The sequence below is a fragment of the Huiozyma naganishii genome, chromosome 5 (assembly GCF_000348985.1).
Source record: "Huiozyma naganishii CBS 8797 chromosome 5, complete genome".
NCBI lineage: Eukaryota > Fungi > Ascomycota > Saccharomycetes > Saccharomycetales > Saccharomycetaceae > Huiozyma > Huiozyma naganishii.
This window is the reverse complement of record NC_035926.1, coordinates 768,565-796,408: the sequence shown is the minus strand read 5'-3', so window position 1 is coordinate 796,408 and position 27,844 is coordinate 768,565. Positions and strand designations below refer to the sequence as shown.

At 44.6% G+C, this 27,844-nt stretch overlaps 14 protein-coding genes across 14 annotated transcripts; 7 read left to right on the top strand and 7 right to left on the bottom strand.

Moving 5' to 3' along the window:
• Positions 1-131: 131 nt before the first annotated feature.
• On the top strand, positions 132-1,511 carry ITT1 (RBR-type E3 ubiquitin transferase; the record flags this gene model as incomplete). Its single annotated transcript, XM_022608402.1, has 1 exon — positions 132-1,511. The coding sequence occupies one exon, from the start codon at positions 132-134 to the stop codon at positions 1,509-1,511; it is 1,380 nt and encodes a 459-aa protein (XP_022464902.1).
• A 72-nt stretch (positions 1,512-1,583) lies between these two features.
• ERV41 (Erv41p) lies at positions 1,584-2,639 on the bottom strand (the record flags this gene model as incomplete). Its single annotated transcript, XM_022608401.1, has 1 exon — positions 1,584-2,639. One exon carries the CDS (start codon positions 2,637-2,639, stop codon positions 1,584-1,586), a length of 1,056 nt encoding a protein of 351 aa, XP_022464901.1.
• A 422-nt stretch (positions 2,640-3,061) lies between these two features.
• Positions 3,062-4,210, bottom strand: SMA2 (Sma2p; the record flags this gene model as incomplete). The annotated part of the gene is made up of 1 exon (XM_022608400.1): positions 3,062-4,210. One exon carries the CDS (start codon positions 4,208-4,210, stop codon positions 3,062-3,064), a length of 1,149 nt encoding a protein of 382 aa, XP_022464900.1.
• Positions 4,211-4,639: 429 nt separating this feature from the next.
• Positions 4,640-7,258, top strand: ORC1 (origin recognition complex subunit 1; the record flags this gene model as incomplete). Its single annotated transcript, XM_022608399.1, has 1 exon — positions 4,640-7,258. The coding sequence occupies one exon, from the start codon at positions 4,640-4,642 to the stop codon at positions 7,256-7,258; it is 2,619 nt and encodes an 872-aa protein (XP_022464899.1).
• A 105-nt stretch (positions 7,259-7,363) lies between these two features.
• Positions 7,364-8,068, bottom strand: TEM1 (Ras family GTPase TEM1; the record flags this gene model as incomplete). Its single annotated transcript, XM_022608398.1, has 1 exon — positions 7,364-8,068. One exon carries the CDS (start codon positions 8,066-8,068, stop codon positions 7,364-7,366), a length of 705 nt encoding a protein of 234 aa, XP_022464898.1.
• Positions 8,069-8,774: 706 nt separating this feature from the next.
• Positions 8,775-9,542, top strand: RPS1B (40S ribosomal protein eS1; the record flags this gene model as incomplete). The annotated part of the gene is made up of 1 exon (XM_022608397.1): positions 8,775-9,542. The coding sequence occupies one exon, from the start codon at positions 8,775-8,777 to the stop codon at positions 9,540-9,542; it is 768 nt and encodes a 255-aa protein (XP_022464897.1).
• Positions 9,543-9,720: 178 nt separating this feature from the next.
• On the bottom strand, positions 9,721-10,890 carry MFT1 (Mft1p; the record flags this gene model as incomplete). The annotated part of the gene is made up of 1 exon (XM_022608395.1): positions 9,721-10,890. One exon carries the CDS (start codon positions 10,888-10,890, stop codon positions 9,721-9,723), a length of 1,170 nt encoding a protein of 389 aa, XP_022464896.1.
• Positions 10,891-11,084: 194 nt separating this feature from the next.
• Positions 11,085-13,646, bottom strand: PIF1 (DNA helicase PIF1; the record flags this gene model as incomplete). The annotated part of the gene is made up of 1 exon (XM_022608394.1): positions 11,085-13,646. The coding sequence occupies one exon, from the start codon at positions 13,644-13,646 to the stop codon at positions 11,085-11,087; it is 2,562 nt and encodes an 853-aa protein (XP_022464895.1).
• Positions 13,647-13,839: 193 nt separating this feature from the next.
• On the top strand, positions 13,840-14,964 carry OGG1 (8-oxoguanine glycosylase OGG1; the record flags this gene model as incomplete). The annotated part of the gene is made up of 1 exon (XM_022608393.1): positions 13,840-14,964. One exon carries the CDS (start codon positions 13,840-13,842, stop codon positions 14,962-14,964), a length of 1,125 nt encoding a protein of 374 aa, XP_022464894.1.
• A 117-nt stretch (positions 14,965-15,081) lies between these two features.
• NTE1 (lysophospholipase) lies at positions 15,082-19,518 on the bottom strand (the record flags this gene model as incomplete). Its single annotated transcript, XM_022608392.1, has 1 exon — positions 15,082-19,518. One exon carries the CDS (start codon positions 19,516-19,518, stop codon positions 15,082-15,084), a length of 4,437 nt encoding a protein of 1,478 aa, XP_022464893.1.
• Positions 19,519-22,982: 3,464 nt separating this feature from the next.
• KNAG0E03920 (uncharacterized protein) lies at positions 22,983-23,195 on the top strand (the record flags this gene model as incomplete). Its single annotated transcript, XM_022608391.1, has 1 exon — positions 22,983-23,195. One exon carries the CDS (start codon positions 22,983-22,985, stop codon positions 23,193-23,195), a length of 213 nt encoding a protein of 70 aa, XP_022464892.1.
• A 258-nt stretch (positions 23,196-23,453) lies between these two features.
• On the top strand, positions 23,454-23,789 carry SML1 (ribonucleotide reductase inhibiting protein SML1; the record flags this gene model as incomplete). The annotated part of the gene is made up of 1 exon (XM_022608390.1): positions 23,454-23,789. One exon carries the CDS (start codon positions 23,454-23,456, stop codon positions 23,787-23,789), a length of 336 nt encoding a protein of 111 aa, XP_022464891.1.
• A 214-nt stretch (positions 23,790-24,003) lies between these two features.
• On the top strand, positions 24,004-25,677 carry CMP2 (calcineurin catalytic subunit A; the record flags this gene model as incomplete). The annotated part of the gene is made up of 1 exon (XM_022608389.1): positions 24,004-25,677. The coding sequence occupies one exon, from the start codon at positions 24,004-24,006 to the stop codon at positions 25,675-25,677; it is 1,674 nt and encodes a 557-aa protein (XP_022464890.1).
• A 112-nt stretch (positions 25,678-25,789) lies between these two features.
• On the bottom strand, positions 25,790-27,691 carry IMD4 (IMP dehydrogenase IMD4; the record flags this gene model as incomplete). Its single annotated transcript, XM_022608388.1, has 2 exons — positions 25,790-26,904; positions 27,232-27,691. The coding sequence occupies 2 exons, from the start codon at positions 27,689-27,691 to the stop codon at positions 25,790-25,792; spliced, it is 1,575 nt and encodes a 524-aa protein (XP_022464889.1).
• Between the last annotated feature and the right edge of the window lie 153 nt (positions 27,692-27,844).

The following is a 27,844-nucleotide window of genomic DNA, read 5'->3' as shown; positions in this document are numbered from 1 at the left end:
GTTGGAAAAGTTGAATCTAATAAATAAAATTTTATTCAAAATGGTAACTTTATCTTGGAAGCTTTTCAGTAGTAGATCACCAAGGTGTCATAGCATGACATCAAACACTACAGTACCGGTTGTGCTTCTAGATGTCATCTCATAACTTACGACTAGAAAGGGACCTCGAAATCCTAGTTGATATGTACCCGGAACTCCAAACTTTGCAAGAAAATAAGACTCTAACAGGTACTTTGCCTTTCAATATTCAATCGGGACAAGAAGACGTTCGCGTTACATATAATAATGAGCCCGATGTGAAACTGGAGAAGCTTCCCAATAATGTTTTAAAGTTCAAAATATGTCCCTTGGAGAAATATCCTAATTTACTGAATGGAATTAGTCTTGAACTTGAATCTCCTTGGATGGGGGAGGAGGACAAATCGGAAATACTTCATGCGATACGACACGAGTTTGGCCATCTGACTGATCCAAGTAATGAAAGTTTTGATATAGACACACCTCTTCTGATGCTTATATTTGGGTTTCTCCTGAATGATTGTGGGTGCCTGCTGTTTCCAAATAATGAAAGAAAGTGCCAAACCAAAGAAGAATATGATAACTATAAAGAACTCCTCAACGTTCTTGATGAGGAGGAAAGAAGTAAGACGAACTTCCACTGCTGTATTTGTATGGAAACCCAGAAGGGAGACAAAATGATTAAATTTCCGTGTTCAAGTAAATCCCACTTCCTCTGCGTCGCTTGTACAAAAAATTACTACACTACAATGATTGATGAAGGGAGGATTACCAATGTGAGATGCCCAGAATGTAAATTTGACGATCTAGATCTATCGAACTTTCAGAGTTTCTCGCAGCTAAAACGAGCGTTATTTACTCCGGCAATCCCCTTTGATTTTTTCGATGGAATATTAACGGATGAAGTCTGTAAACGATACGAAGCTTTGTTTTTTGCTCAGAATGCTACGAAACTGTCCAAATATTCTCCATATGCATGCACCACCTGTCCGAGATGCGGTAAGTGGTGCATTAAGAATGATTTGGATGATGTACTAATGAATTGTACTCAGTGTGATTTTACATTTTGCTTCGACTGCCTCCATTCGTGGCATGGTTACAATAATGCATGTGGAAGGAAGGTTTTGATTGCATCTGAAACTTTGGAGGAGTATTTGGACAAAGAGTTGACGGATCAGAGAAAAAAGGAACTTGAAATCCAGTTTGGGAAACGAATACTCGAGTTGGCCTCTAGCGAGTACACAGCAGATAAACTTTTGGAGTTGGCAATTCAGGAGGAAGGCTCTGATCTTCAAAGATGTCCAAATTGTAGACTAGTGGTACAGAGGAGTGAGGGTTGTAACAGAATGAAGTGTGAAGTTTGTGGATCTTTGTTCTGTTATTTATGCGGGTTATCTTTGTATGTCGATGACTGCTACGAGCATTTCAGGAACCTGAGGTCGCCATGTTACGGCAAATTATTTGAAGGTATGCCCGGGACCCAGGATGCATAAACTTTAATAATTCTATGTATGTATTTACCTACATATAGTAAGATATTGAAGACCCTACTCCAACTAAATATGCTATCTTTTGCCCTCTAATATACCGTGGGATTGAACTTCAGGCTGGTAACGCAATGACCATTTTGGTCCCATAAAATATACCAATAGAGTATCTGTTAAAATGAATATCCATGAAGCAATGTATACGGCAAACGACATGATGGCAACAAGTCTAACAATAAACTGCAGAAAAGACAACCTCCTATCGGTCATCACAATGGACAAACTTTCAAAATTATATCTAAAAAAGATGCCAGGAACGTACCCAGTGTCTCTGAAAGTCTTATCAGTACTATTGAAACGGTACTCACTGACAGAATACTGGTTGGTATCAACTTCAGCACCAAGCTTTTGATAGATGGTGGGAACCACTGAAAGATAGTACACGAAGGCGGTAAGAGGGTCATCTTTATCAAACTTCGCGGTGGCGTCCAAAGGATTATCGATATATGGATAAAAGTCACCAAATGACCACTCGTTTATCACATGCGCAAAGTTTATCTTTTCCTTGGGGGCAGCATTCATATCTCTATAGCCTAATCCCTTAGCAGTGATTTGGAACTCACCTCTAACACGATTGACAGGGATAGACCCAAAAATATGACAGCCGTTGAATTCTGGCAGATGGTGATGAGTGTCGGGGTCATTCTCGTCGTAGTACAGTCTCATATCCACCTTTTCTCTAAAACTTGCTGGGATAGCCTCACCGAGAATTTCATCCATTTCTGGAGTAATTATCTCTGGAATATCATTCACTTTGGTGTCGTAAGGTATAAAGAAGGGCATGTCTTCAAACTTCAGTTCCTCAGAAACAATCTTCCGGTCAAACGTGGAGTCTCTCACATTTACATGGATAAAATCGCACGGCATGTGAACAAAAACATCCAAGTTCAGCTCTACATCTTCTCGCAATTCAGAGTCAACGATGTACTGCTGATCAAGGTACCCTCCAAAATAACTCCCAAACTCACTATAGGCAATAAATATCAGAAACAGATACGTTAGGATGGATGTCAGTCCCCCCTTAGACGACTTCTGCTTATACTGTTCCTCCGTTTTGGCTGTTAATATATTCATATATTGTCTGTTAGTAAAAGAATATTGAATGGAGAGACAGTGTTGATGAACAACACAACAAGCAATTCACATACGGAAAGCATCAAAAGTCCTCAGCCCCGCCATTTCAATGTGTTTGGTACAGCTTTGGCTCGGTGAGTTAACGCGGCACTCTTCATGAATAGACATTGAGTGCAAACGTGTCTCATTATTAAAACGACAATTTTTTTTAAATTTTGATCTTAATCGCAGGAAGCAGCGGAACAAGATTTTCTGAGGCATCTTGAATACCGTGCCATTCTAAAACGTGGTTGAATAGAGCATGATCAGGGTTTGGATATACTGCTCGTACGTTAACACACACAGGTTTGTTTTTAAAACTTTTTATGCGGTTTAAATTGGTGTATTTTTGGTTATGCTATATATGAAAATACGAATATATGTTATACTCCAAATGTATCATTGCCCTCTTCGTCTACCGTAAACTCTACTGGAGGTAAAGTTGTATCGAACATTTTACCGTTGGCTTCCTCGTATTCTGAGATTTCATCAGACGCTTGCCGTTTCTTCTTTTTCCTTTTTGGAATGTTTAGACACAGCAAGGCAGCTGTGATAATGACAACCGAAACTTGCATGGCATACCTAACGCAAGTGATAATAAAGCCACTGCCCACTTTTGCCTGTATTAATGTGAATTTGTCATTTTGGAAATTATTCGGGTCCTGGTTTAAGATACCAAGAGTGCCCTGTAAACAAATGGAAAGTATGAATGACGCCGTGGTGAATGCCATGAATATGATAATAATGTACACGGAACCTGGATTTGCATATGCCCCTTTATAACGACATATTTTAATGACGCCAAAAGAGCAGAGAAACCAGAGTGTACAAGCAATGCTCGCTACAAATTCTAACAGGAAAACAATGAAGACTATTTTGTTAAATTTCAAGAACCATGCAATTATGATTATAACATTATTGAAGTGGAGTAAATCTTCTTGTATTTTTTTGTACATTGGCACTAAGCTGCTAATAACGCTATCGTCAAACCAATGCGTGCTAATGTAGCGTTTCAAGTGTTTAACAATAGACATAAACGAGTAAGTAAACTGACTTCCAAATGTCAAGGAACTGTTGGAATTTGACAACGATAAGTTGCCCAACTGGATACCAAAATCCTGAGCCAGAATCGCGAAAACATTAGGTCCATAACCATTATTCGAGAAACAGGCTACTTTCCGACTGCCGTTATACTTACAAAAACCTCCATAATTGGCATAGTATCTGTTCCCAGGGTCGAATGTGTCTATCAGTTCTTCCCACTCATATATTTTATCATTTTCTTTAGAGTGGCTACTGCTCCAACCCATGTTATAGGCGAAATACGACAGAGCTCCTAAAAACTCTCTGAACCCCAGAGTTAACCCAGAAGAAAGTCTAGAATCCTTCACAACTTCGAAAGAAAATTGTGGCATGCAAATTGGAAGTGCTTTATCATTAGTGCATGTAAAACTTGGTATATAAAGCAGTAATTGTGTCAAAAATCCACATATTATAATCAGCCAGCAAATGGTATTTTTGAATGGTACCATGTTGAGAAAGTAAAGTATAGACCTTGAAACCTTGAAAGTCAAACTGAAAAGTGCTTCCTTTGAAAAGTTGAAAGAAAATATACGCTTATTTGTGTTTGCCGCTAGGTTTTATTGCTTTTGTGTATTATTAGTTAGATAATCGAATGAAATAACTTTTAATTGATGATTGGATTTTATTTTTGAAGGTAACCGGTAGATTGTGTTTACAAGCGTTAGATATATGGGAGCTGCTTAGAATATCTTGCAAGCCTTTTTTGTGTACAGGATTGTTTTACTTTTGACATCATGCATAATATAGCATTGTGCGACTAATTCGAAAAGAAGCGAAAATTATATATTATTTTCATTGTTTAGCATTTGGACAGCATTTGGGATATAATAAGACGGAATATTACATTTGATCCAGCTAGAACACCTCCATAAAACGACATGGCCAGAACACCGAAGGATCTTATAGATTGGGAGCTACTGCTATCTGATAGGTCCGGAACCTTGCTACCGGTTGACCAGGTGCGATCCAGCCGCAGAGGCGGTGATGGGACTGTTGCCCTAAAGCGCATCAGCGACGGTGTTACAATCACTAAAGGCGATATTGTAAAGGTCTTCAATAAGAAACAAGCAGGAGAGAGTGCTCCCAATGATTTTTCCTTCCATATGATAAGCGATATTAGGTTGTTCAATCCGAGTTCGTACATCGAAATGTGGACATATAAATTTTTACAGTGGTTTGAAGTGAACCCCAGAGAATATTACAAGTCTACCAAACCAGATGTTATAGAACCTGACAAGGATGTTCAGTTCTACGAAAATATGTTTGCAAATGAGTGTAATAAGGAGGAACTCTATCTCACGGTAAAAATTGTTGAGATAAAGATCTCCGATATATTAGAAAAAATTACCTTCAATGAAGCATCGCAAGGTGTAGATGGATACCACGTTCGTTACCTCTGTGAGCACAGCGGTCAGAATTTTGTCCCGATTGAAATAAACTTGGAACTACAAAGTGTAAAGGAGCAGACGCAGAAAGAGGCTAACGCACATTTAACGCAAATATTGTGGCCACCAAAACATGAAAAATACGGACTAACTGGTAAAACTAGAACTAGACAAGGGCAGCAGAGCTCATCAAGTGAGACCGATAAGCCATTTTCATCTTTAAACTCAGCATTAGCTTCGGATAGCTCGTCCTCCGATGAGTTCAGAGAGGATGAAAGCGACGAAGACGGCAATATGCTAGATAACCAGAGTGATGAAGATATTGATGACGAAGATGACGTTAGGGATGACGACGATGATGCTTATTTTAGTGCGGAGGAGATTTTCCAAACAAGTAATAAAAGGGGTCGTCCTAAAAAGACGATAACTGATGGCCAGCCGCCGAAAAAAAGAGGTAGAAAAGCAGGTCCTAATTCTACATATGGGCAAATTTTTATCAAGAAGTTCACCAAGAAGAATGTTTCTAGATCCAAAAAAAAGTATACAGCTTTTTCGAAGCGTTTTAAATCTGTCAGCTCAATTCCAAATTTAAAGAAGATGCCGGGGTTCTACAATCAATCCAACGAAGAAGTCTTCAAAGAACTGGAATCTAAATTAGATATTAACCAGACACACAAAGTAGTCGAAACCATTTTTTCCAAAGTGAAGAAACAACTGTACTCCTCTCATGGTAAGGAAATGATTATCAAATCCAAAAACTTTGGAGAAATGCTACCCGCAAGAGAGAATGAGTTTGCGTCCATTTACTTGACTGTTTACAGTGCAATTGAATCAGATTCGGCAAGCACTGTATATATTGGAGGTACCCCTGGTGTTGGGAAAACTTTAACGGTACGTGAAGTTATAAAAGAGTTGCAAAACTCGGTAAACCATGAAGAACTGTCTCCCTTCATCTACGTTGAGATTAATGGGTTGAAAATTGTTAAACCGACTGATAGTTATGAAGTACTCTGGAACAAAATTTCAGGAGAGAGACTGACATGGGGTGCATCGATGGACTCTCTAGAGTTTTATTTCCAGAAAGTACCCAAGGGGAAGAAACGGACAATAGTGGTCCTATTAGATGAATTGGATGCGTTGATTACAAAGGGACAAGATATCATGTACAACTTTTTCAATTGGACCACGTACGAGAACGCAAAATTGATAGTGATAGCTGTGGCGAACACAATGGATTTACCGGAACGCCAACTAGGTAACAAAGTTTCTTCAAGAATTGGATTTACGAGAATTATGTTTACTGGGTACACTCACGAAGAATTGAGGAACATTATAGATTTCCGCTTAAAGGGTTTGAATGATTCTTATTTCTATGTAGACCCGCAAACGGGGAGTGCATCCATGCTCCAAGAAAACGAGGCGGCCCCTGCTGGTATGAAAAAAGTTCAATTGAAGATGAGTGGGGACGCGATCGAAATTGCTTCCAGAAAAGTGGCCAGTGTTAGTGGTGATGCAAGGAGAGCATTGAAGGTGTGTAAGCGAGCTGCCGAGATTGCAGAGGAATATTATATGGCCAAGCATGGCTATGGGTACGACGGTAAAGCTTTTAAGAACAGTATTGACACAGAGGATGAGGCTGAAGAAGAGTGCGAAAAGTACAAGGATTCAGATGAAATTCAAACTGTTCATATTAAACACATCATGAAGGCGCTGAATGAAACCATCAACTCCAATTTGATGATGTTTATACAAAGATCGTCCTTTACGATGAAGCTGTTCCTTTATTCATTATTAAACTTGATCAAGAAGACGGGACTACAAGAGCAGCCTCTAGGAGACGTAGTGGACGAAATTAAACTGTTGATCGAGGTGAACGGCACCAATAAATTCATTACCAATATATCAGATGCCCTATTTGGGAGGGACATAACTAGCAAAAGTGAGCAACTTCGTATGGTTTCTTGGAATTGTGTCATAAACCAGTTGATAGATGCTGGGATTTTAATCAAACAGAACACGAAAAACGAAAGAATTAGCTGTGTGAAGATCAACATGTCCATTGAGGACATAAAGCACGCGGTGTATCAAGATGAAGTGTTCAAGGTGTTATAGAATATGCTATTTCGTTGTATTGATACCGTAATATGAACATATGTAGTTGTGCCAAGGTGTTATACATGTTTAGTGTGGGAAGAAGAATATCATCCCGTTTTTTCATTACTGTTGCGAGGAGACTGGTGTTCGCTCCATGGAGCCAGTCCTTTTCGGTGAAGACTTACTCTGTCTCTTCACGTTGTTTCCAAAATCCCTATATATAAGTAAGGGGTCGCCAATGCTTTCTATCTCGGGGACCGTCAATGTTAGGTTGAATATCTTTGCCAAGGCGATTTTGAATATTTTCTGTATGTGGATGGATTTTGCCGTTGAGCAAAATACGATGGGGGCGTTCATCACCTGAGCGTATCTCATAGCGGTGCATGATATGTTTCCTGGTACTCGTTCGTCTGTTTCGATGGATAAGTCGTATTTCGTGCCGACAAGGATCGGTACTGCGGAGTCGTTTAACCCGTGTGCCTGTCTGAACCAATCCTTGATCGACTGTAAAGTCTTGGGCCTTGTAAGGTCAAACATAAATATGATTACAGAGGATCCCACGGCTGCCAGAGGTAACATGTTTATAAACTCTTTCTGCCCTCCTAGATCCATGATGGAAAATATAATGTCTGTGGATCGTAAGTTGACTTTCCTCTTCAAAAAATTGACCCCCAAAGTCTGCGTGTACTCCTCGTCAAATATGTTTTGCACGTACTTGACCATGAGCGACGTCTTCCCGACTTGTGCGTCTCCAACGAGACCCACCTGGACGTCTATTTGGTTTTTGATCCCAGGGATTGAGCTATGACGAGAGCGGACATTGGCCATGTTATATTTATCAGTATAGAAACAGCAACGACGTATTTTCTCACCTATTTTTTCTCCTCTTCTTGTAAGCAAAAGGCAAGCATGCAACTACACAGCAAAATGGACTTGAGCAACTGCTATCTGATTGATCAAGATGGGGGTCCTTGGCTCACTGGCCCTAGTACTCAAGAAGTTGCTTCAAACATATTTTTCGAGCTCGAGATTTTGGCACAGATTCGCTTTGTTTACGTTAATACTATACCCGATTAGGAAACCGGAATAACAAGCCCCAACATCCGTGCATTGTGTGACTGTTTTTTATTTTTTGAAATTTTGAAAAATAAAAAAAAATTGAAAAAAAAGTTTTGTTTTTCAGAGTTTCTGTTTGCAGAGAAATTCCCCGAAGAGGAAAAACCGTGTCTGATGTGGGTCTGTTCTGCGGGAGTCCCCCGGTCAGACCCTGCAATTCCAGCGTTCCAGGCGGGACCTCTGCCTAGCAGTAGTACCGTTCTCAGCCCGCGGGGCGATTTCTTCTCCCCGCGGGCTGGGCTCTCCGCTTCTGGACAGACGCGAACGCATTGGTCCCGCTTTGTTCACTCACACTATTGCACACAGCATCTTTGAAGAATATCTGTATATTGAAAGCGTATGGAGTCCTGGATCGTGTAGTGTTAGTTGTAGGAATTGGAAGGATAGCACCAAATAATACCGCAAAACTCTACTAATCATGGCTGTTGGTAAGAACAAGAGACTATCCAAGGGTAAGAAGGGTCTTAAGAAGAAGGTCGTCGACCCATTCACGAGAAAGGAATGGTTTGACATCAAGGCTCCATCTACGTTCGAGAACAGGAACGTCGGTAAGACTTTGGTCAACAAGTCGACTGGTTTGAAGAACGCCGCCGATGCCTTGAAGGGTAGAGTTGTCGAAGTCTGTTTGGCCGACCTACAAGGTTCTGAAGACCACTCCTTCAGAAAGGTTAAATTGAGAGTCGACGAAGTCCAAGGTAAGAATTTGCTAACCAACTTCCACGGCATTGACTTCACCACTGACAAATTGAGATCCATGGTTAGAAAGTGGCAGACTTTGATCGAGGCTAACGTCACCGTTAAGACCTCCGACGAGTACGTCATCAGAATCTTCGCCATTGCCTTCACCAGAAAGCAGGCTAACCAAGTCAAGAGACACTCGTACGCCCAGTCTTCTCACATCAGAGCTATCAGAAAGGTTATCTCTGAAATTTTGACCAGAGAGGTCCAGAACTCCACTTTGGCCCAATTGACCTCCAAGTTGATTCCAGAAGTCATCAACAAGGAGATCGAAAACGCCACCAAGGACATCTTCCCTCTACAGAACGTTCACATCAGAAAGGTCAAGTTGTTGAAGCAACCAAAGTTTGACGTTGGTGCTTTGATGGCTCTACACGGTGAAGGTTCCGCCGAAGAAAAGGGTAAGAAAGTCGCCGGTTTCAACGATGAAGTTTTGGAAACCGTGTAAATGAAACAAAATGTATTGTTTTCGTATCAAAATTAATTATTGAGTATAATAGCAGTCCATATTTTCCTTTACATGTATAACAAATAACAAGAATTACATTTAGTCTTTACTTCTCCAATGTACACAACCGTATATTTGCAAAAAAAAGAAAGATTGTACATAACGCAGCCGGTTTTGTTTATTCGATCAACGGTGACGGACTAAGGTTTTCCAAATCCTGTTCTAAGGCAACGCTCTGTGGAGCTTCTTGCGTCTCACGTTCTATCTTTCCACTCTCTACGGGTCCCGTAGGCTCAGTAGGTTCTTCATCAACTTGCATTTCATCCCCGATTTCTTCATCAGCATGGTCTTCTTCGTTCTTGTCAATTACCTCGGATTCACCGTTTTGTAACTCACCGGCATCATCAAGAATCACATCAGAAGGGTTGTTTTCGTTTTCCCCACCAAGCTCGCCGTCATTGGCAGACTCATTCTCATCGACAGCCTCGTCTACTTCAATAGTGTCAAAATCTTCGTGGTGATCATCTACTTTCCTCTCCCTCGGACTCGCAAATCCGTCCTCCTCCTCTTCTTGGGATTCCTCTTCTTGAGATTCCTCATCTCCCCGCATATTTTGATCCTCGAAGTCCCTTCTCGTCAATTCCTCTTGCAAAACTGCAGTGATTTTCGAAAATACGTTGGCGTCCTTCAACCACTTGTGTTTGTACAGATTCACCTCATCGGCCAGTTTCGCGATATCAGACTTCATTTCGACATTACAGCGTTTGGACTCCTTGAGACCTACAGAGAAATCACCATAGACACGGTATTTCTCAACGGACGAATTATTGTCCACTCTTAACACGCTCTTCTCGATCAGTTGCTTAGTCAATTCGGCGCCCAATTGGGCCTCCCACTGTTCTCGTGAGACAGACAGAGTCGTTCTGCCCTCTGATAGCTGTTCAATCTCAGTGTTATGAGCAGTTACATTGTCATATGTATTTCGTATCGCTTGCATTCTCTGAAGTAATTGTTTGTGTACACTCTTCACCGCAGGTAAAGCCTCTTTGGCGCCTTCCTCGGCATTCAGTTTCGACAATTCGTTATTAGATTGCCAGTTCTCGGTGGATACTTTCATCACCTCGATGGAATTCTGCAATTCTAAAAACCGCAATTGAGCCGTTTCCTTCAATTCTTGGATCTCTCGTGCATTGAGAGGATCGTCTTTGTCTAATTGTCCGGAGAGGACACGGCTGGTCAAATTGCTCACCCTTTTCAGCGTATCCAAATACCTGTTGTACGGGAGATCAAGCTCACTGTATAGGACTTTACTCTTCACTCGCTTCCTTTGTAATTCATTTAATACCATGTTTAGATGCGTGTCGATTGGGGCAGTGTTTCACTATTCAAGACGCTTGGGTCTTGTCACTACTTTGTTTGCATAGAAATTTGGCTACTATTTAAATTTTTATGAGATTCAGATCACGCTGACAGTACAGACAAAGAATACATAGAGTAGTGGATGTGGTGAACGAAGGGCTCCCACTTTTGTCAAATGTTCTCTTAACGCTTTATAGTTCTTATTAATAAATCAGTGATGCTGTCCGAGCTTTTCGTGGCGCTATTGAAAGACGGAGGCGTGTTGGACTTCGGCCGTTGGAATCTGTCCAAACCGTTTTGTCTATTGAGCCCCGCTCGGTAAGGTGGCGCGTATGACCTCTTCACCGGCCTTTCTGTCGTCGTATGAGCTTGTTTAACGGCTTTGTCGGCGGATACAAGCGTCCGGTAAAATTCAACCACCTTGGGATGCGCCAATATTCGTGTCTTGTCAAAATTTAGTACCTGCAAACCCTCTCTTGAGACGGCTCTCGATAGCGCAACGTATGCTTGCCCTTTTTCAAAGACCCTTCGAAGATCAACCTTCACTTTTGGGAGTGTTTGGCCTTGGGATTTATGGATAGATAACGACCATGCCAGCATGAGTGGTAATTGTACTCTCGAAACAAGCGTTTTTTCGTTTTCATCGTCTATGGACCAGTCTTCAGGCTCCACTAGCACGGTCCTACTTGACATATCGGAAGTTTTAAACCGAACCAGCGGTAGTTTCCTATTTTTAGAGTTCTGGTGTAAGTTTTGGATCAGCTGTTTCTTCCTTTCTATGTTCACCCTAGCCTCCTCGTTATTTCCCACCTTTGAGTTTAGGAAATTAAATATGGTATCGTCAAGTAGACTGGTTTGTTCTTGAGTGCTGTACTGACAATATGCATCCTTTATGATTTTACGTCTCTGTTGGTTCACATCGTTTCCACCTTCGTCTTGTTCCTCTTGAGCCTTAAACTTATCGAGAAGTGCCTTTGGGTTTTTGCTCAGATGTTCCAGTTGCTGCGTGCTTAGATCGTCATTCTCCTCCATGGTTCTTAGGAACATGTACGTGTCTCCATCTATAAAATCAATAATCTTTCCCAGAGACCCGTTGACTAACGTAGCATCGACATTCTTGATCATCATAACTTGTGCGCCGACTTTCAACCGTAAGTCTTTAGGGGCCAGAAAATTTGACAGCAGCTTTTCCTTCAACTCAGCATTATCCAAAGAACCACCATCAATAGCCGTGAAGGAGTGTACCCGCCCAGGAAGCTTGTTTAGGCGAGCAAAATTGGCCCTGTCAACCTCGTTTCTGGTGCTGTACAGCTCTGCAGGAATGATATCATCGTCGGGCAATGGTCTATTTAGTTTCTTGAATTCCTGCTCAGTCTCTTCATCAATGGTACCTAGACGCATCTTGTTCAGCATATTGATAAATTCTGTGTCACCTTGTTGTCTGAAAACTTTTTGAAGCATGATAGTCATATTAATCCCTCTTTTCCACGATGCAGACTCGAACGCAAACTTAGTTGGATTGTTCGGATCTTTTGAAACAGGTGGTAACTGGAAGAAATCTCCGCAAAATATGACCTGGATGCCACCAAACGGCTCATGATTTTTCCTAATCTTTTGAGCAATAAAATTTAGTTTATCTAAAAGTTCACCGTCCAACATCGATACTTCGTCAATCACCAATGCCTTCACCTCTTCCCACCTCTTCAAATGTTTCCTCGATCTGCGCACTTTCTTGTATAGTTTGTCAGGTTCTCCTTGGCCAAGACCAATCCCTGACCAAGAATGAAGCGTGAAACCACCAATATTGCATGCGGCAAGACCCGTAGACGCTGTGACGGCGACCTCATCTACCCCATAGAGTGTCTTCAAAGCTTTAATCATTTCCTTCAACAAAACGGACTTCCCCGTACCGGCACTACCAGTATAAAATATGTTATGGCCCTCTTTAGCCAAATCTATGATGTTCTCTTGTTCTTTACTCAGGAAAAGTGGCACTTTCACCTTGGTATTAGGCGGTAGTTTAATGTCTCCCACAACTTGTTCACCTTGCTCATTCAATTGAGGTAATTGTGTTTGCAATGCAAATTTGCCCCCCCATTTAGCGGGGTTCGGGTCCTGTTCGCTTTTAAGGCTGGTGTTGTGGATACTGAGTACACTATTATTCGGTATGTCCACCTGATCGAACGAATCAAACTCCTCTTCCTTCGCTTGTGGTACTATTTTGGGCGGCGGCTTGATCTCCATGATAGATGAGCAATTTAAGAGACTATCTTCGCTTTCATTTTCAAATGACTTCAAAGGGGGTTGAGGCGGTTGCTTGATTTGGGATATCTTTGCAATCGGTTGAGTGCTTTGGGGTAGGCGGCTGCTTATTCTTCCGGCAGCCTGTTCCAATATATGTTCCGAAAAAAGATCCTCTTCCGGCCAAGGAGGTTGCGATATCATCTTGGCACCAGATATCTTGTTGGGATGAGGAGGTTGCCGCTGCACATCGCAGGGTTCTGCTGGCAGCGTTGGTCTAAGATCGCTGAATTCCCACTCTGAATCCGAGTCAGACATCAAAAGAGCCAAATCGCTACATTCCCGGGCAGACAATTTGGCCTTTTTGGTCGCTGTTCCATCAGCAATGTAGCTCGATGCCGGTCTTGTTGCTCCCATGTTTCCAATTGTTTTCCAGGCTGTCGTAACTGTTATTAATGAAGGCGCTAATATCTGTGTATAATGCAAAAAGGTCCTCCTAATCATGAATTAGAGTTCATCGGCGGATGGATCAGTCTATGGAAGCTGAGCTCGGGATCACGTTCTTGCCAACAGTTTCTGGCGTTGGTACAATATTCCAGATGACGCGAATCTCAATATTTTCACCAAAAAAAATATACTGAAAATATTCTCGAAGACGCGATGACTTCGTGACAGGTCTAAGTCGGACAGCACGGCAATGGCGGCTCAAGTTACTGCGTTTAAGCGATTGGAATATAATGTTTGCGGAGAGCTTCTTTTGAAGAATGTGTTACAAGTTGGCCAGGCGTTCAGATGGATTTTGGAAGAGGAAACAGGGCACTATTATACCACGATGATGATCCCAACGATTTCAGTATCGTCTGGGATTGTCATCCTGAGGCAGACAGATGATTCTGTAGTCGAATATGCATATTCTCATGAAAAATGGACAAGCGAGCAAGTGGAGAGACATCTCTTTTCCTATTTTCGTTTGGATATAAGACTGCTTGAAGTTCACGAAAAAGAGTGGAAGCTGACGGATCCAAATTTTGCCCATGTATCCACACAAGGTGTCAGGATACTTGCACAGGAGCCCTGGGAGACCCTTGTATCTTTCATATGTTCCTCAAACAATAATATCAGCAGGATCACCAAGATGTGCCACGGTTTGGCAGAGAATTTTGGAACTCAAGTGGGCAAATACTGTGGTACTGTTCTTTATTCTTTTCCCACCAGTGAACAAATACTTGAAAATGGAACCGAGGATCAGTTGCGGAAACTAGGGTTTGGATATAGAGCAAAATATATTATGGAAACTGCAAAGGCAGTCGTCGCTGAAAAAAAGAAGCATGGGCTTGACTACGATTATCAGCTTCTTGAGCAGATGACCACAAGGGGACAGTCATATGAGATGTCCAGGGAGTATCTAATGCAATTCACTGGTGTAGGACCCAAGGTTGCAGATTGTGTATGCCTTATGGGCTTGCGGATGGACCATGTGGTCCCCGTTGATGTTCACATTGGTAGGATTGCTAAAAGAGACTACAACATTACAGCCACGAAGAAAGAACTTGCCGAACTCAAATCCGAATATAACAATTTACCGATTACAAGGAAAAAGGTCAACCTGGAACTAGACCACATTCGAAGACAATTGTTTGAAAAATGGGGGACATATGCTGGATGGGCTCAAGGTATCTTGTTCTTCAAAGAAGTAGGGTCTACAAACGGATCTACATCGGAGGGCAAGATTAAAAAGAGGAAGTTGGAAAAAACCACTGAGGTAACCCCCATTGACGATAAGACTTTCTTGAAATTGAAAGTAGCAAAAGTTGAAGCGTAAGCATCGCCTTCTATCACCCTTGATCTCAAAACATTAGAGCATTGACCACTAAATAAGATGAAGATTTCGTAAAGTATATATTCCATATAAAAAGGCAAATCGCTGCTTTTTGTCCCATTATATGCTATTACGTCTGTGTAGCAACAGCTCTGGAACAGATGCTGTCAAGGAGTCCTGAAATCCGGGAATAAAAGGCATTTTATCCTCGTCAACCAAGCTCTGCAAGAATTTTCTACCATACTCAACTCCTACCCTGTAAATTTCTTCAAACCTGGCAAAATCGAGCGTGGTGTACCCGTCAATAGGTGGTCTGGCGTAAATGACACCTTTTGTGTGTTTTGCCTTCTCCAATGCGTTCACAGATGCAACGTAACCCAACCTCATTTGTATCTCAGCCATGTTTGGAATATTCGGATGAGATGAGAAAGGATTCCATCTGTTAAACATAATCCAAAACCCGTTTAGCGAGTCACCAAAATCCATGGGAGTTCTGTCATCCATAGAACCAACGTCGATAGCAAAGATAACGTTGCAACCACGGGCCTTCATTTCTCCGACAGGTAAGTTATCGACATAACCACCATCTAACAACATAGATCCATTCTCTTCGAGCGGTGGTAATAGACCAGCTAAACTCATCGAAGCTCGGATGTATCTCCAAGCGTAACCAAAGGAGTGGATCTCTTGAACAGATTCTGTTATATTTGTAGAGTTGCAATAATACTGTAGCCAGAAATCTTCAATTCTGGTGTCTCCAAAGGTTTTCCAAATACCTCTGTTAAATTCGTGTCCGGTGGTATATGATGTCACAGGCCAGGTCAAATCAGACATCATTCTCCAAAGCGATGATATTCTGCCAGCAAATTTTTTGATGCGACCATATATGGAAACGACGTCATAGTCCCGAGCGTAGAGCCCGCCAATAAATGACCCGATCGAGGTCCCACCTATGATATCAATAGGGATTCCTTGCTCTTCGATTGCCTGTAATACACCGAGATGGCTTATACCTCTTGCCCCACCACCACCTAGTACGAGTCCGATAGCCTGTCCAGACAGGATTCTAGCAAGCCTTAAGAAGTCGCTTTTATGAACATGGACAGGGTTATAAACTTGTCTGCTTTTATTCATAAATCTTAACGAGAAGTTTTCCACAGTGTTTTTGATAGAGTCTGGTAACAAGCGCTTGATGTTGTACGTTTTCCTACCCAGGTCTGTCTGGCTCAGCTTATCGAGCAGCGTGATTGCCGCGGAGTTTGAACCATTGGCTTTCGTAACGTTTTCAGCCAATGCACTGACAATAAATTGTATGTGGTGATGAGAATCGACCCACGATCTATGACGTAACCACTGTTGCGTTAACCCCGCTTCCACGTACCTCTCCTCGTGTAGCAAAATTAATTCAGTTCTCGCCGTTGTCTTCGACTTCAGCAGCAGTTTTTCATACTCACCTATTTCGGTAGAGGCGGATGAGTTGGCCAGCAACAAAATACAATCACCCTGGTCGATGCAAGTTTTCGTCCATGTAGAGTTTACAGCAGTGTCGCCGATGTACACAACTGTATCATAGATCTGTTCCAACTCGGCAAAGTACCCACTTTGCTTCAAACTGGCCAGTCTGTCAAATGCATGTCTCCCCAGGTGCGATAAAGTCGTACTCTGGGTGAGTCCGATTGTATTTCTTCCTACCTGTTTGAAGGCATGCACCAATTTGTGTGCAAATGTTTCTACTGGGAGCCCTGCTGTTACTGGAATGATTGTGATAGTTCTGTACTTGACTGTACCGGAATTTGCTGATGTTTGATTGTAGGAACTGTACGTGTGGTGGTGGCTTTTCGGTTTTGTAGGCGGTATAGTTAAATCGAAATCGTACCTGTTCCCGTTCTCACCAGTAATCTTGGATGAAGAGAAGCCCTGTTTGTTATTGCCCAGAATTTTTTTAGCTACCAATCTGGAGACCCTGATCATGATTGAAGGGTGCTCCATTGCAAGCAATTCAAATAATGTTCTCGGAATACGTGCCAGCTCTGAGTCCCTAACTGCGACGGTGGTCGTGAATCTGTTCATAGCTGTGAGTACTTCTACTTCTCCCAGACTTTCGCCCTGCGCCAGTTCTCCCAAACTTGTTGTCTGAGATGTAGGAGGTTCTGATTTATGTCCCCCCTGCGGTTCTTCACCAGTAGTTTCTGTCTGCAGCTGTCTCAACCGTCCATTCAATACGACGTAGATCCCGTTTGCAGGATCTCCCTGTGAGAAGAGGGTATCTGAGGCGGAAAGGTGGATCCACTCCAGTGCGTGGTCCAGTTTCAGCATTCGCGGAGACAGCAACCCTGTCAGTGTCTCGGCGATCCTTAGATATATCAAAAAGTACTTATCACACAATCTTTCTAGTGCCTCATTCGAAAGGAATCCTACTGTGACGTCAGTCTTGGCTCTCAAGTTGGTGAAGGATCTGTACCCAACGAGCGATGACAAGTACCCTGCGATCCCGCCCGCTTCGACGGTGAATATGTGGCGTTCCTTGGACTCGATGAGGTCCGATTCCCGCGAGCTCGTGACGTCAATCGATCCGCAAATGACGTAGAAGAGACCCTTGCCATTAGCGTTTTGTTTGATGATGAGATCCCCCCTCTTGTACGAGATGATTTTGATGTACTGAGCGAACTCGGCCTTGGCGGATTCAAAGTCAAGGTTCGGGGAGATCTCCTCCTTGTACTTCTTCGCTCCCTGGTTTTGGTGGTGTGATCTCTTTGGCGACAATTTGGAGCGGCTTGGGTCGTTCCTTTGTCTGCCCCTGCTTGTGACTGCGAACGAACTTGGCAAGATCCGCAAGTTTGTCTCTGTGTTACGTGACCTTGAGGATGTGGACGAGAAAGAGTTTGTCAGTGACGTCTCTGAGGATCTGTGTTGCAAGTTGGTCTCCGAGTCGAGCGACATATTATTTCTCGTGACTCCCAAAAAGGTGAACATGGCTTCGATGAGGGCCATCCTAGCGGCAGACGTTTCCGTCTCCTCCTTCACTGAGGAGAACGATGTTGTCTGGATGGAGGAGAGGTGTTGTGTGTCTGAGGTGGACGCTGAAGTCGACGAATGCACCGTGGACCCCAGTGTATCGCCCTCGATTGCCTCCAAGTTGAAATCGTCTCTTCTGGAAAGCGGGACGTTGGACAGCAAGTCTCCCGGGTTGAGGTGGTCCCTTGCATCCAGAACCACGTGTCTCGATCCCTGTTGCGAGTCTCTCTTTGGTGGCGGTCTTGTCTTCTCTTTTCTGAACGATTTCAGGCTTGAGCTGTTGGAGAGTTTTGGTGGGATGCGCACGTACTCTTTGTTGTTGTTGTTGTTGTTGGATGTGGAGTTGGGACCGTTGTTGTGGTTGTGGTAGTTGGTGTTATTTTGTTGTAGCACGGTTCTGATGAGGTAGTCTGGGATCTTGTAGTTGATTGTTCTGTTGAGTGTTTTCTCAATGGACATGATTTCGTTTGTCAAACCGAGGTATGAGTGTACCGTTTGGAAAGTGACGTGGTACAGTTTTGTGAGGATCATCTGAGTGATGTGTGCAGCTGATCTGGGGAACATTTCGAGCAAGTGAGCGAATGCGTGTGGTGGGATGATTGCGATAGTACAATCTGTTGCCGCTCTAGCGACCACGTTGGGGACCACTGTGGGCAATTGATTGAGCGATCTCGAGAGGGGTGAGTCCAGTGGGGAGTTCCCCGTTGTTGTTGTCGTGGGATCTTGCAGGACAAACAAGTTGAGGATATTGACGAGTGAGGACACCGGGTTCCCCGGTTTCACTGTGTTGAGCAATTGGAATTTCCCAAGCCCGTCCCTCAGGTATATGTAATCACCTGTAAGGTCATCTGTATCGTTATCGTCATCGAAATCGATGTCAACGTCGCTGTCGTTCTCCGGGTCGTTACTGTCATCGCGAGGGTCCAGCGGTTTGAAGGGTACTCCGTACGTTTTGCGGCGTTCTTCGACGTGGTGGTATATTTGGAGGGACCCCTCTACTACAATGGCAAACCCTATGGCGTTATCCAAGAGTAAGATTTCTCCCTCATCTAGTTTTTGCGTTCTCATGTTTTTAGTAAGTTCATGGAACACTGGTTTTTCCAAGTATCCAAAGATCTTTATAGCGCTTAGGAACTGGTCCAAGTACGATGACAGGGTTGGGTCTCTCCCCGAGTGCTGTTGCTGCTGTTGATCTGCAGTGTTTTTGTTTTTGATGGGGTCCTCCTCGCACAGAGGTGTTGGTTGTAGGTTCTTGTACTGTGAAAGGATCCTGCCCTTGACCACGGTGTACGTGATGTAACAGAGCACTGCAGCGAGCAGCAAGAAGAGAGAGAATGGGACCGTGAAAGTGACTCTGTTTGTTGCCTTGACGATTGCCTTCGTGATTGAGAGCAAAGCGAGCACGATTGACCGTAGCAGTGCCATGGGCCAAGTAAACGGCCGCCATGCCCATGAGAATCCCGTGCCTTGGTAAATTTCTGTGACCAGCTGTTCTGGCAGCATTGGTGGAAGAGCAGTAGAAATGGTGGTCTCTGTGACCATCCCAGGTCTGTACTGTGTTGCAAAGCGTTGCTCCCTTCAGTGGTGAATCTGTCAAAAGCAGATTTGAAGAAAGTTAAATTTATCCTGGTGTCTGGGTGTGTGGAGTGCGAGGCGTTCCACCACCACTACTACTACTACTACTACGGGTTCTTTGCATTTGGCACAAGTTTCGTCTGTCCGATTTTCACGATACAGAGCTGTTTGTGTTGGATATTGTTCCACTTTCATCATCCTCATTTTCTATCTTTTTTCTTTTGCTCCTTGATAGGAGAGCGCCCATTTAGTCTACCACCCAAAGTGGAACTGGGCGACGTGTGCTGAAAAATTTCCGAGGCACCTTCCCAAGACAAAAGCGGTGAATCACCTGTAAGATACATGACTGTGCACCTCATTTCCTGCATTGTTTGATGGTCTCTTGTAGGGTGGTATAGACATAAGATTTTAATGCTATCCAATTGAGGATCATTCTTCTCCCGTTGCTTTTCACTAAGTACAACGTTGATCACTCCCTGATGTTTTGTTCACTGCACGATAATTATCTACTTTATGAAATTACGGCAGATTTGTCTATCTATCTACTAACAACTACAACCGCATTAATCTGGTCCTATATATTAATTTCGCGGGGGCATCCGAGATACACATATTTGTTGCAATAGCAACCTGAAGAAGTAACCTACCGGAACAGATTTATCATTGATATAAATTCTAAACACCCACCATCGTAAACTACTCGTGAGATACAAACAGTACAACTGGTACAGTACTATGGAATATATTATTTTTTTGCTTTGAAAAGCATATTGACGATGCGAGATGAGTTCGGAAGCTGGAAACTCATTTGTAAAAATTCCTACGAACAGGAATAAAGTACTCAACGTACAAATCAATTTTAGACACAGGTTCATAACCTGACACCGAGACACCACATAGGGTGATATCCCTCTGCACTCAGATGAAATCCATGAATTTTCGGTTTTGCAAAGCAGACTAACCCAAAGCATAGTACTGAAAAAGACCCTATTCAACAGATCTTGTTGGATATTGGAAATCCGGTTGCTTATCGTCATATAAAGGGTGAAAACTATTCATCGACAGTTTATGTAGCTTTCCTATAGAATGCGTATACGGGGGAGGAGCGTAGTTCTCGATCCTATCCACCTCGTGGCTCTTGCTAACCGTCGTGCCGAACGTGTTGCGTGCCGAAAATTCTAATGGGTTGAGAGGTCCCATAAATCGTGGGTGGAAAGCATTGGCGGCGTCGCCCTAATGGTCGATTGGGAAGCGTTATTGTACGAAAATTCTGCAATTGGCAGTATCTTTTCCCAGGCTCCACGGCTCTCCGTGTACAGAGTCCTCAACCGTTCCACTAAGGTACGACTGAGCGGTTCGACCTGACCATCAGCTTGGGGGCTGTTACCGGTTGTAGAATTTAATTTGATCTCCAATCTTTGAGTAAATCGATCCCATACCTAAGACGTGAACAACTTGTCTCGGTCGGATACGATGCTTTGAGGTGTGCCATGCAAACGGAATATTTCCCGCATGAACGCGTGGCAGATGTCGTCGGTTGTCGCTGTCTTCTTCACTGGAATAAAGTGGGCCATTTTGGATAACCGGTCGATTACCACCATGACGGCGTCATTCTTGGTTTTCGCACGGCGGGTTCTATTCCTGTTAAAAATCAATATTAATGTGTCTCCAACGGTCGTCCGGAACGCTCAGTGGCATATATATCCCATATGACAAGCCCGTCTTGTTCTTGGAGAATCGGCAGCTCTGACATGACTTGACATATTCACCTATGGTTTGTTGCATCTTTGGCCAATGATAGAACGCTGATAAACTCAAAAAGGTGCGCATCTGGTCGACATGGCCTGCAGCAGGACTGTCGTGACCCATTTTTAACAGCTGTGTTCTAAACTCATTGTCCGGAATACAAAGCCTTTTTGTGTCTAATGGATGGAATCCATAGTACAACAGACCATCGACAACCGTAAAATTCTTTATTATTGTCCGATACTTGGCCGGCAGCTCTTGCTTTCCGGTCAAATACAAAAATACATCCTGAAAGGCTTTATCTTCAACGTACCCTTCTTGCAGCTGCTCCTAGAACGCTCCGGGTCGAGCATGGTTAAGGCATTAAGAGACAGCAGTTGATTAGACTGTTGTTCCTCAATACGGAATAACCCGTCCGCTCGGTTTCGTTCTCCAGGGATGTATGTTACCTGAAAGTCGAACTCTGACAAGCAACTCAACCACCTAGCGATTTTTCTGCTGCTGGTCCGCTTCGACGAAAGGTACTGGAGAGACTCGTGGTCAGTATGTAACTGGAAGTGCTTACCTAATAGGTAGTGCGACCATCCCAACGGGTTTGTTCATCATGAAGTTTTTGCGCACATATAGGCAACGACACCTTGCACGTTTCCGCACTCGTCTAGCATTTCCAATACAGCTCCCACAGCGAAGTCCGACGCGTCTGTGGTCACTCGGTAGTCTTTGTCCAAGGTAACAGGACTGGGGCTGAGGTTAGCTGATTTTTAAGCTTAGCAAAAGCTCTTTGACAAGTTTCATTCCATGTTTGTTTACCACAACTACAGTGGGCGCTGCGGTCTTCGAGAAGTCACGAATGAACTTTCTGTAGAAACCAGCAGTACCTAGAAAACTTATATCCACATGAATACCGTCCTTGTCTATGGCATGGCCTAGGAACTGCACTGAGTTCACGAAGAAATGACACATCTTCTTCTTCGCGTATAGTTGGGATATTTGTAGTCTTTCGAGCATCATACGCACATGCCAAAAGGCATCACATACTGTCCATCATGAGTCCAAAGGGAGTCCCCAATTTATCCTCACATAAACCAGTTAACCCATAATTTTGATACTACTACTACTACCACTAATACATAATACGTACACTATAGATACCACCACCTGTTAGAGTATAATCTGGGTGTACATCATCCTAGACGATAATGAGATGGAAGATGTTTTACAGAGAGAAAAGAGTCCACTCTCACCTGGTCCCATATAGCAAGGATAGAAGAAAGCAAGCACATAGTTACTCACTTAGTAGTATAGACCATGGAATATTGCAGATCAATATCCACGAAAGCTGAGGCCTTTCTTAGTAGACCAATTGGCACCACATGAGGCGGGCCCACTGCTACTACCACTAATACGCACACTAGATACCCCAACCGCCCAAACGCGTCCTTTCTTTTCTTTTCTTTCTTTTCTTTTTACCGCCGCGCCCAGAAAAAGAAAGAAAGGCGCCCAGACACCGCGCCCGTTTCCAGGGGAGCCCGCGTCGCCGTGGCGCGTTGCCACGGCGACGGGCGTGCGTATAAAGGAGGGCACGCGTCGACAGCTGTTGCGCAGATTCCCTCTCTCCAAAACACAGCACCGCACCGCACAGCACACCGCACCGCACCCCCCGCACCCCCCGCACCCCCGCCACAATGAGCACCCCAGCACCAGCAGCCAAGCCTTCCCCCCAGCAGAACGGGACCCCCGAGGTGCACCTGGCCGAGCGCCAGCTGCACGAGATGTCCATCGAGGAGCAGAAGGACCTCTACGGCAACGAGGACACGCTCAACAGGTACTTCGTCAACCTCGCCGGCCGCATCAGGGACTCCGTCGCCACAGGGTACCTCCTTCCAGAGCGCACCTGACCCGCCGCCCAGTGTATACCCAGTACGTACCAGTGTGTAGCCACCCGAATACTATAACCCAGTTTACCGTATACCGCAGCCCAGACACCACACCGCCCGCGGCTGTTTACTCCGCAGCAGTAAACAACACCCCGGTGTTGTGGCATCCGTGCACCGCAGGGGGCGGTGCACGGCCCTCCGTGTATAAAAGCTGGGGCTCTGCAGAGGACGGTGGCGGCCGTCGCGGACACGGCGGGCGGCACTCCACGCACACACAGCATGTCTGCCGCGACCCCCGCACCCGCCGCTTCCACCACCGAACAGCAGAGACAGGCGTACCTCAGAGACGTCCACCAGGCCGCCGACAGGGTCAAGCAGCACGTGCAGACGCTGCACTCGCCGCAGCTGGCCCAGCAGCAGCCCGTGTTCGAGAGACGCGCTCTGAACCAGGCGCCCCCCATGCTCGCGCAGAATGCGATGACCGGGTCTGGGTCCACCCTCGAGATGTGGGAGGAGGGCGTGGAGAAGAGACTCGACGACATCGACAGGAAGCTTGGCGGGTCTGACCTGTCGGATATGTTTGCCAAGGGGAAAGTGGAGGACATGGATTTCTGAGAGGCTACTTAATTTACAGGACCGATATCATATAGACTCGTGTATACACACATATACTAGTAACAAGTACAGCATTATACTCGCCGCTCTGGGGTCCTGACCCTTGGCACTGTCCTTTTTTTTTTCATTTTAGTGCAAAGTGAAAAATTCAGTTGCTCCTCCTTTCCTAATACCAGCACCAAGAGCCTACCACGCTACGTTTACCACCCGCTCCATGCCCAAGACCGACGCAGAGATCAACACGGAGAAGATCAACGCCGCTATCAAAGTGATCGAGGCGAAAGGCGCGGAGAACGACACGGAACATGACCTCACAAAGTACAGGCTGGAGGACGGTACGCTCGTCTCTACAAGGGAGCGGATCAACAGCAAAGTCACGCCCATCACGAACGTCGTCCCCACGGACGAACAGGTGTTTGACTCCGTGACCGGTGTCCCCAACCACGAGTTTATCCGTGAACACTTCAAACGAGAGGGGAGACTCACCACCTCGCAGATCCTCCATATCTTGAAACTGGCGATCGAGTTGCTCTCCAGGGAACCCAACTTGCTGGAAGTCCCAGCACCGGTCACCGTCTGCGGGGACATCCACGGCCAGTACTTTGACCTCATGAAACTGTTCGAAGTAGGCGGGGACCCTGCAACGACCCCGTACTTGTTCCTCGGCGATTACGTCGACAGGGGGTCCTTCTCCATCGAGTGTCTCATGTACTTGTACTCGCTGAAACTGAACTTCCCAGATCACATTTGGCTGCTGAGGGGGAACCACGAGTGCAAACATCTCACCTCCTACTTCACTTTCAAGAATGAGTGTCTGCAAAAATACAGTATGATAGTGTACGACACCTGTTGCACCTCGTTCAACGCGCTACCCCTAGCGGCGATCATGAACGGCCAGTACTTCTGCGTTCACGGTGGGATCTCCCCAGAATTGAACTCCGTAGAGGACGTCAACAAAATCAACAGGTTCAGAGAGATCCCCTCTAGGGGGCTCATGTGCGACCTCGTTTGGGCAGACCCAGTGGAAACGTACGACGAGGATATGGACGATAAACACCTGTTCGTGCCCAACGAGGTCAGAGGTTGCTCCTACGCGTTCACGTACGCGGCGTCCTGCCAGTTCCTACAGAAGACGGGGCTCCTCTCCATCATCAGAGCCCACGAAGCACAGGACGCAGGGTACAGGATGTACAAGAACACAAAGACTCTCGGGTTCCCGAGCCTGCTGACCTTGTTCAGCGCACCAAACTACTTGGACACGTACAAGAACAAAGCAGCGATACTCAAGTACGAAAACAACATCATGAACATCAGACAGTTTAACATGTCACCACACCCCTATTGGCTCCCCGATTTCATGGACGTGTTCACTTGGTCCTTGCCCTTCGTGGGGGAAAAAGTCACCGAGATGCTAGTGTCCATATTGAATATATGCACAGAGTACGAACTAGAGGAGGAAACACCAGTGATACAGGACAGAGTCGGGAAAATCACAACAGGTGCGACCCCTAATGATGCCGCCGCCGTCGAAACTCGCGAGCACAAGTCGATCCTCGACGACGAGCACAGGAGAATGGCTCTGAGAAATAAGATCCTCGCCATTGCAAAAGTGTCAAGAATGTACTCCGTGCTTAGGAAGGAGAGCGATAAAGTTCAGCACTTGAAGGACATGAATAAAGGTATGCTGCCTCGCGGCGCACTGGCTCACGGCACGGACTCCCTGAATGAAACGCTTTCCGAGTTCGAAAGAGCAAAGAAGGCCGATAGGATCAATGAGAAATTGCCCCCAGCACTGGATGAAGCGAGGGAATCCAAAAAGAAGTATTACAAGGATATCCTTAGGCGAGCCAGTAGTGACGATAATATCAAAAGTGGTCTGAACCAATGAGTTCGAAAGAAGAAAGAAAAATATACATATTTAATACTGACGGTTATTCTTTTATCTATTTATTTTCCTTAGTGTACAGACACATGGCACTCTAAGTCATTCGGCAAAAGCTTCAGTTGTGCAAACGCTTCTCGTAAGAATGTAGGTTATTAATACCACCTTCCAGTTGAGCTGACGCGGTTCTGAATTCGAATCTAACATCACCCTTGACAGCACCCTCTTTCAAAGCGGTGACAGAAGTAACACCAATATCCTGACAGGAATGCTGTAGACCATTGTACAAGTATGGAAGGAACTTGTTGATGGAACCTTTGTCGACGACGGCACCGGAGACACCTTGCGCAACGAGAACTTTGTCGGATTGAGAGAAGTAACGCGACGTGGAGGCATTGCCCTTCTTACCAGTCTTCTGCATGGCATCGATGGAACCCATACCACGGTAGGACTTCAATCTCTTACCATCTCTGTAGAAGTAGTCACCTGGAGACTCAGTAGTACCAGCCAACATACCCCCCATCATGACAGTGGAGGAACCCAAAGCCAAAGCCTTGGTGATGTGGCCGATGTTTTGAACACCACCGTCGGCCATGCATGGCACGCCAAACTCGTTGGCAAATTTGCAGACGTTGTAGACGGCAGTGGCTTGTGGTCTCCCACAGGCCATGACTTCCTGCGTGATACAAATGGACCCAGAACCCATACCGATTCTCAACCCATCACAGCCATTGGAGATCAAGTTGGCAGCTTGCTCTCTGGTGGCAACGTTACCGGCAATGACTTCCAACTCTGGGAAAGTCTTCTTGATCCATTTAAGCATTTCAATTTGGAAGATCGAGTTACCTTGGGAGGAGTCGATGATGACAACATCCAAACCAGCTTCAACCATCAATCTTAATCTCTCTCTGTCAGCTGGGAGGGTACCGATAGCAGCACCACACAACAGTTGCTTCGTGGTGGCAGATTTGGAGGCCAATGGGTAGATTTCGTTCTTCATCAAATCGGTTCTTGACAACATGGAAACCAAGTTGTACTTATCGTCGACAATCAACAACTTACCCTTTTTGTTTTCCTTCAAGATGGCGTTACCTTCGGAAAGAGTAATACCTTGGTAGCCTGTGACCAAGTCTTTAGTCATAATGTCAGTGACTTTGACAGAGTCATCCTCCAAGAACTGGATATCACGGGAGGTGACCAAACCCAACAATTTACCTGGGAACTTACCGTTCTCTGTTAATACAATGGATTTTAAGGGGCTCGAAGAAGCCACTAAAACCGTGTCTGTTAGTATAACTGCAAAAAAAAGTTTGAGTGACTCCTCAACGGAAACGGTCCATGGTTGGCTGTCAAATCACAACATATCAGATTATAGTTTATCTACAAGATCGTTTGATCGCAGTCAGTAGAACGAAAGTTATTAATTAAAAGTGTTTAATCATCATGTGAGAGTTGTCGGTTGGAATTGCAGCACAAACCATACAGCGTTTCCTAATTTTGGGGAAGTAAATTTGTTAATCCACGCAACAGTGGATGGGAAAATAATTTATTAAAACATACCAGTGACTGGGAAACCAGAGAACCCACATTCCTCGCGCATTCTCTTGACGTCACCGACGGTGAAATCAGGACCAATGACTACAGGTGAGTTGATGAAACCATTTTCGAAAGCCTTGACCTTCTTCACCATAGCAGCCTGATCCTCTGGGGAACAGTTGTGGTGAATTATACCGATACCACCGTTCAACGCCATGTAGATGGCCATCTCGGCTTCTGTGACGGTATCCATTGGCGAGGACACAAATGGACTGTTCAAAGTGATTCTCTTCGTCAATTGGGTCTGCAAAGAGACATCAGACGAGGGGAACCCAACGTACCCTGGAAGCACCAAGAAATCATTATAAGTCAAACCACCTCTGATATTAGAATCCATCAGTTCAGCGACCGACAACCCGTCTTTCCTCTCTAAGGACTCTACGTATTCAATAGCGGTATGAAAATCTCTCTTAGCGGCAACCATTTTTGTACGTGTGTGTGTGTATGTTTTGTGAGTGAAGGTGTGGACGTTTATAGTGAGACCTAGAAACGCAGAGTAGTAGTTTGAATTACTTTTAAGAAACAAGCAGGAAATAGACAATAAGAACCCGCCATAATTCGAAAGAAAGACACAAAC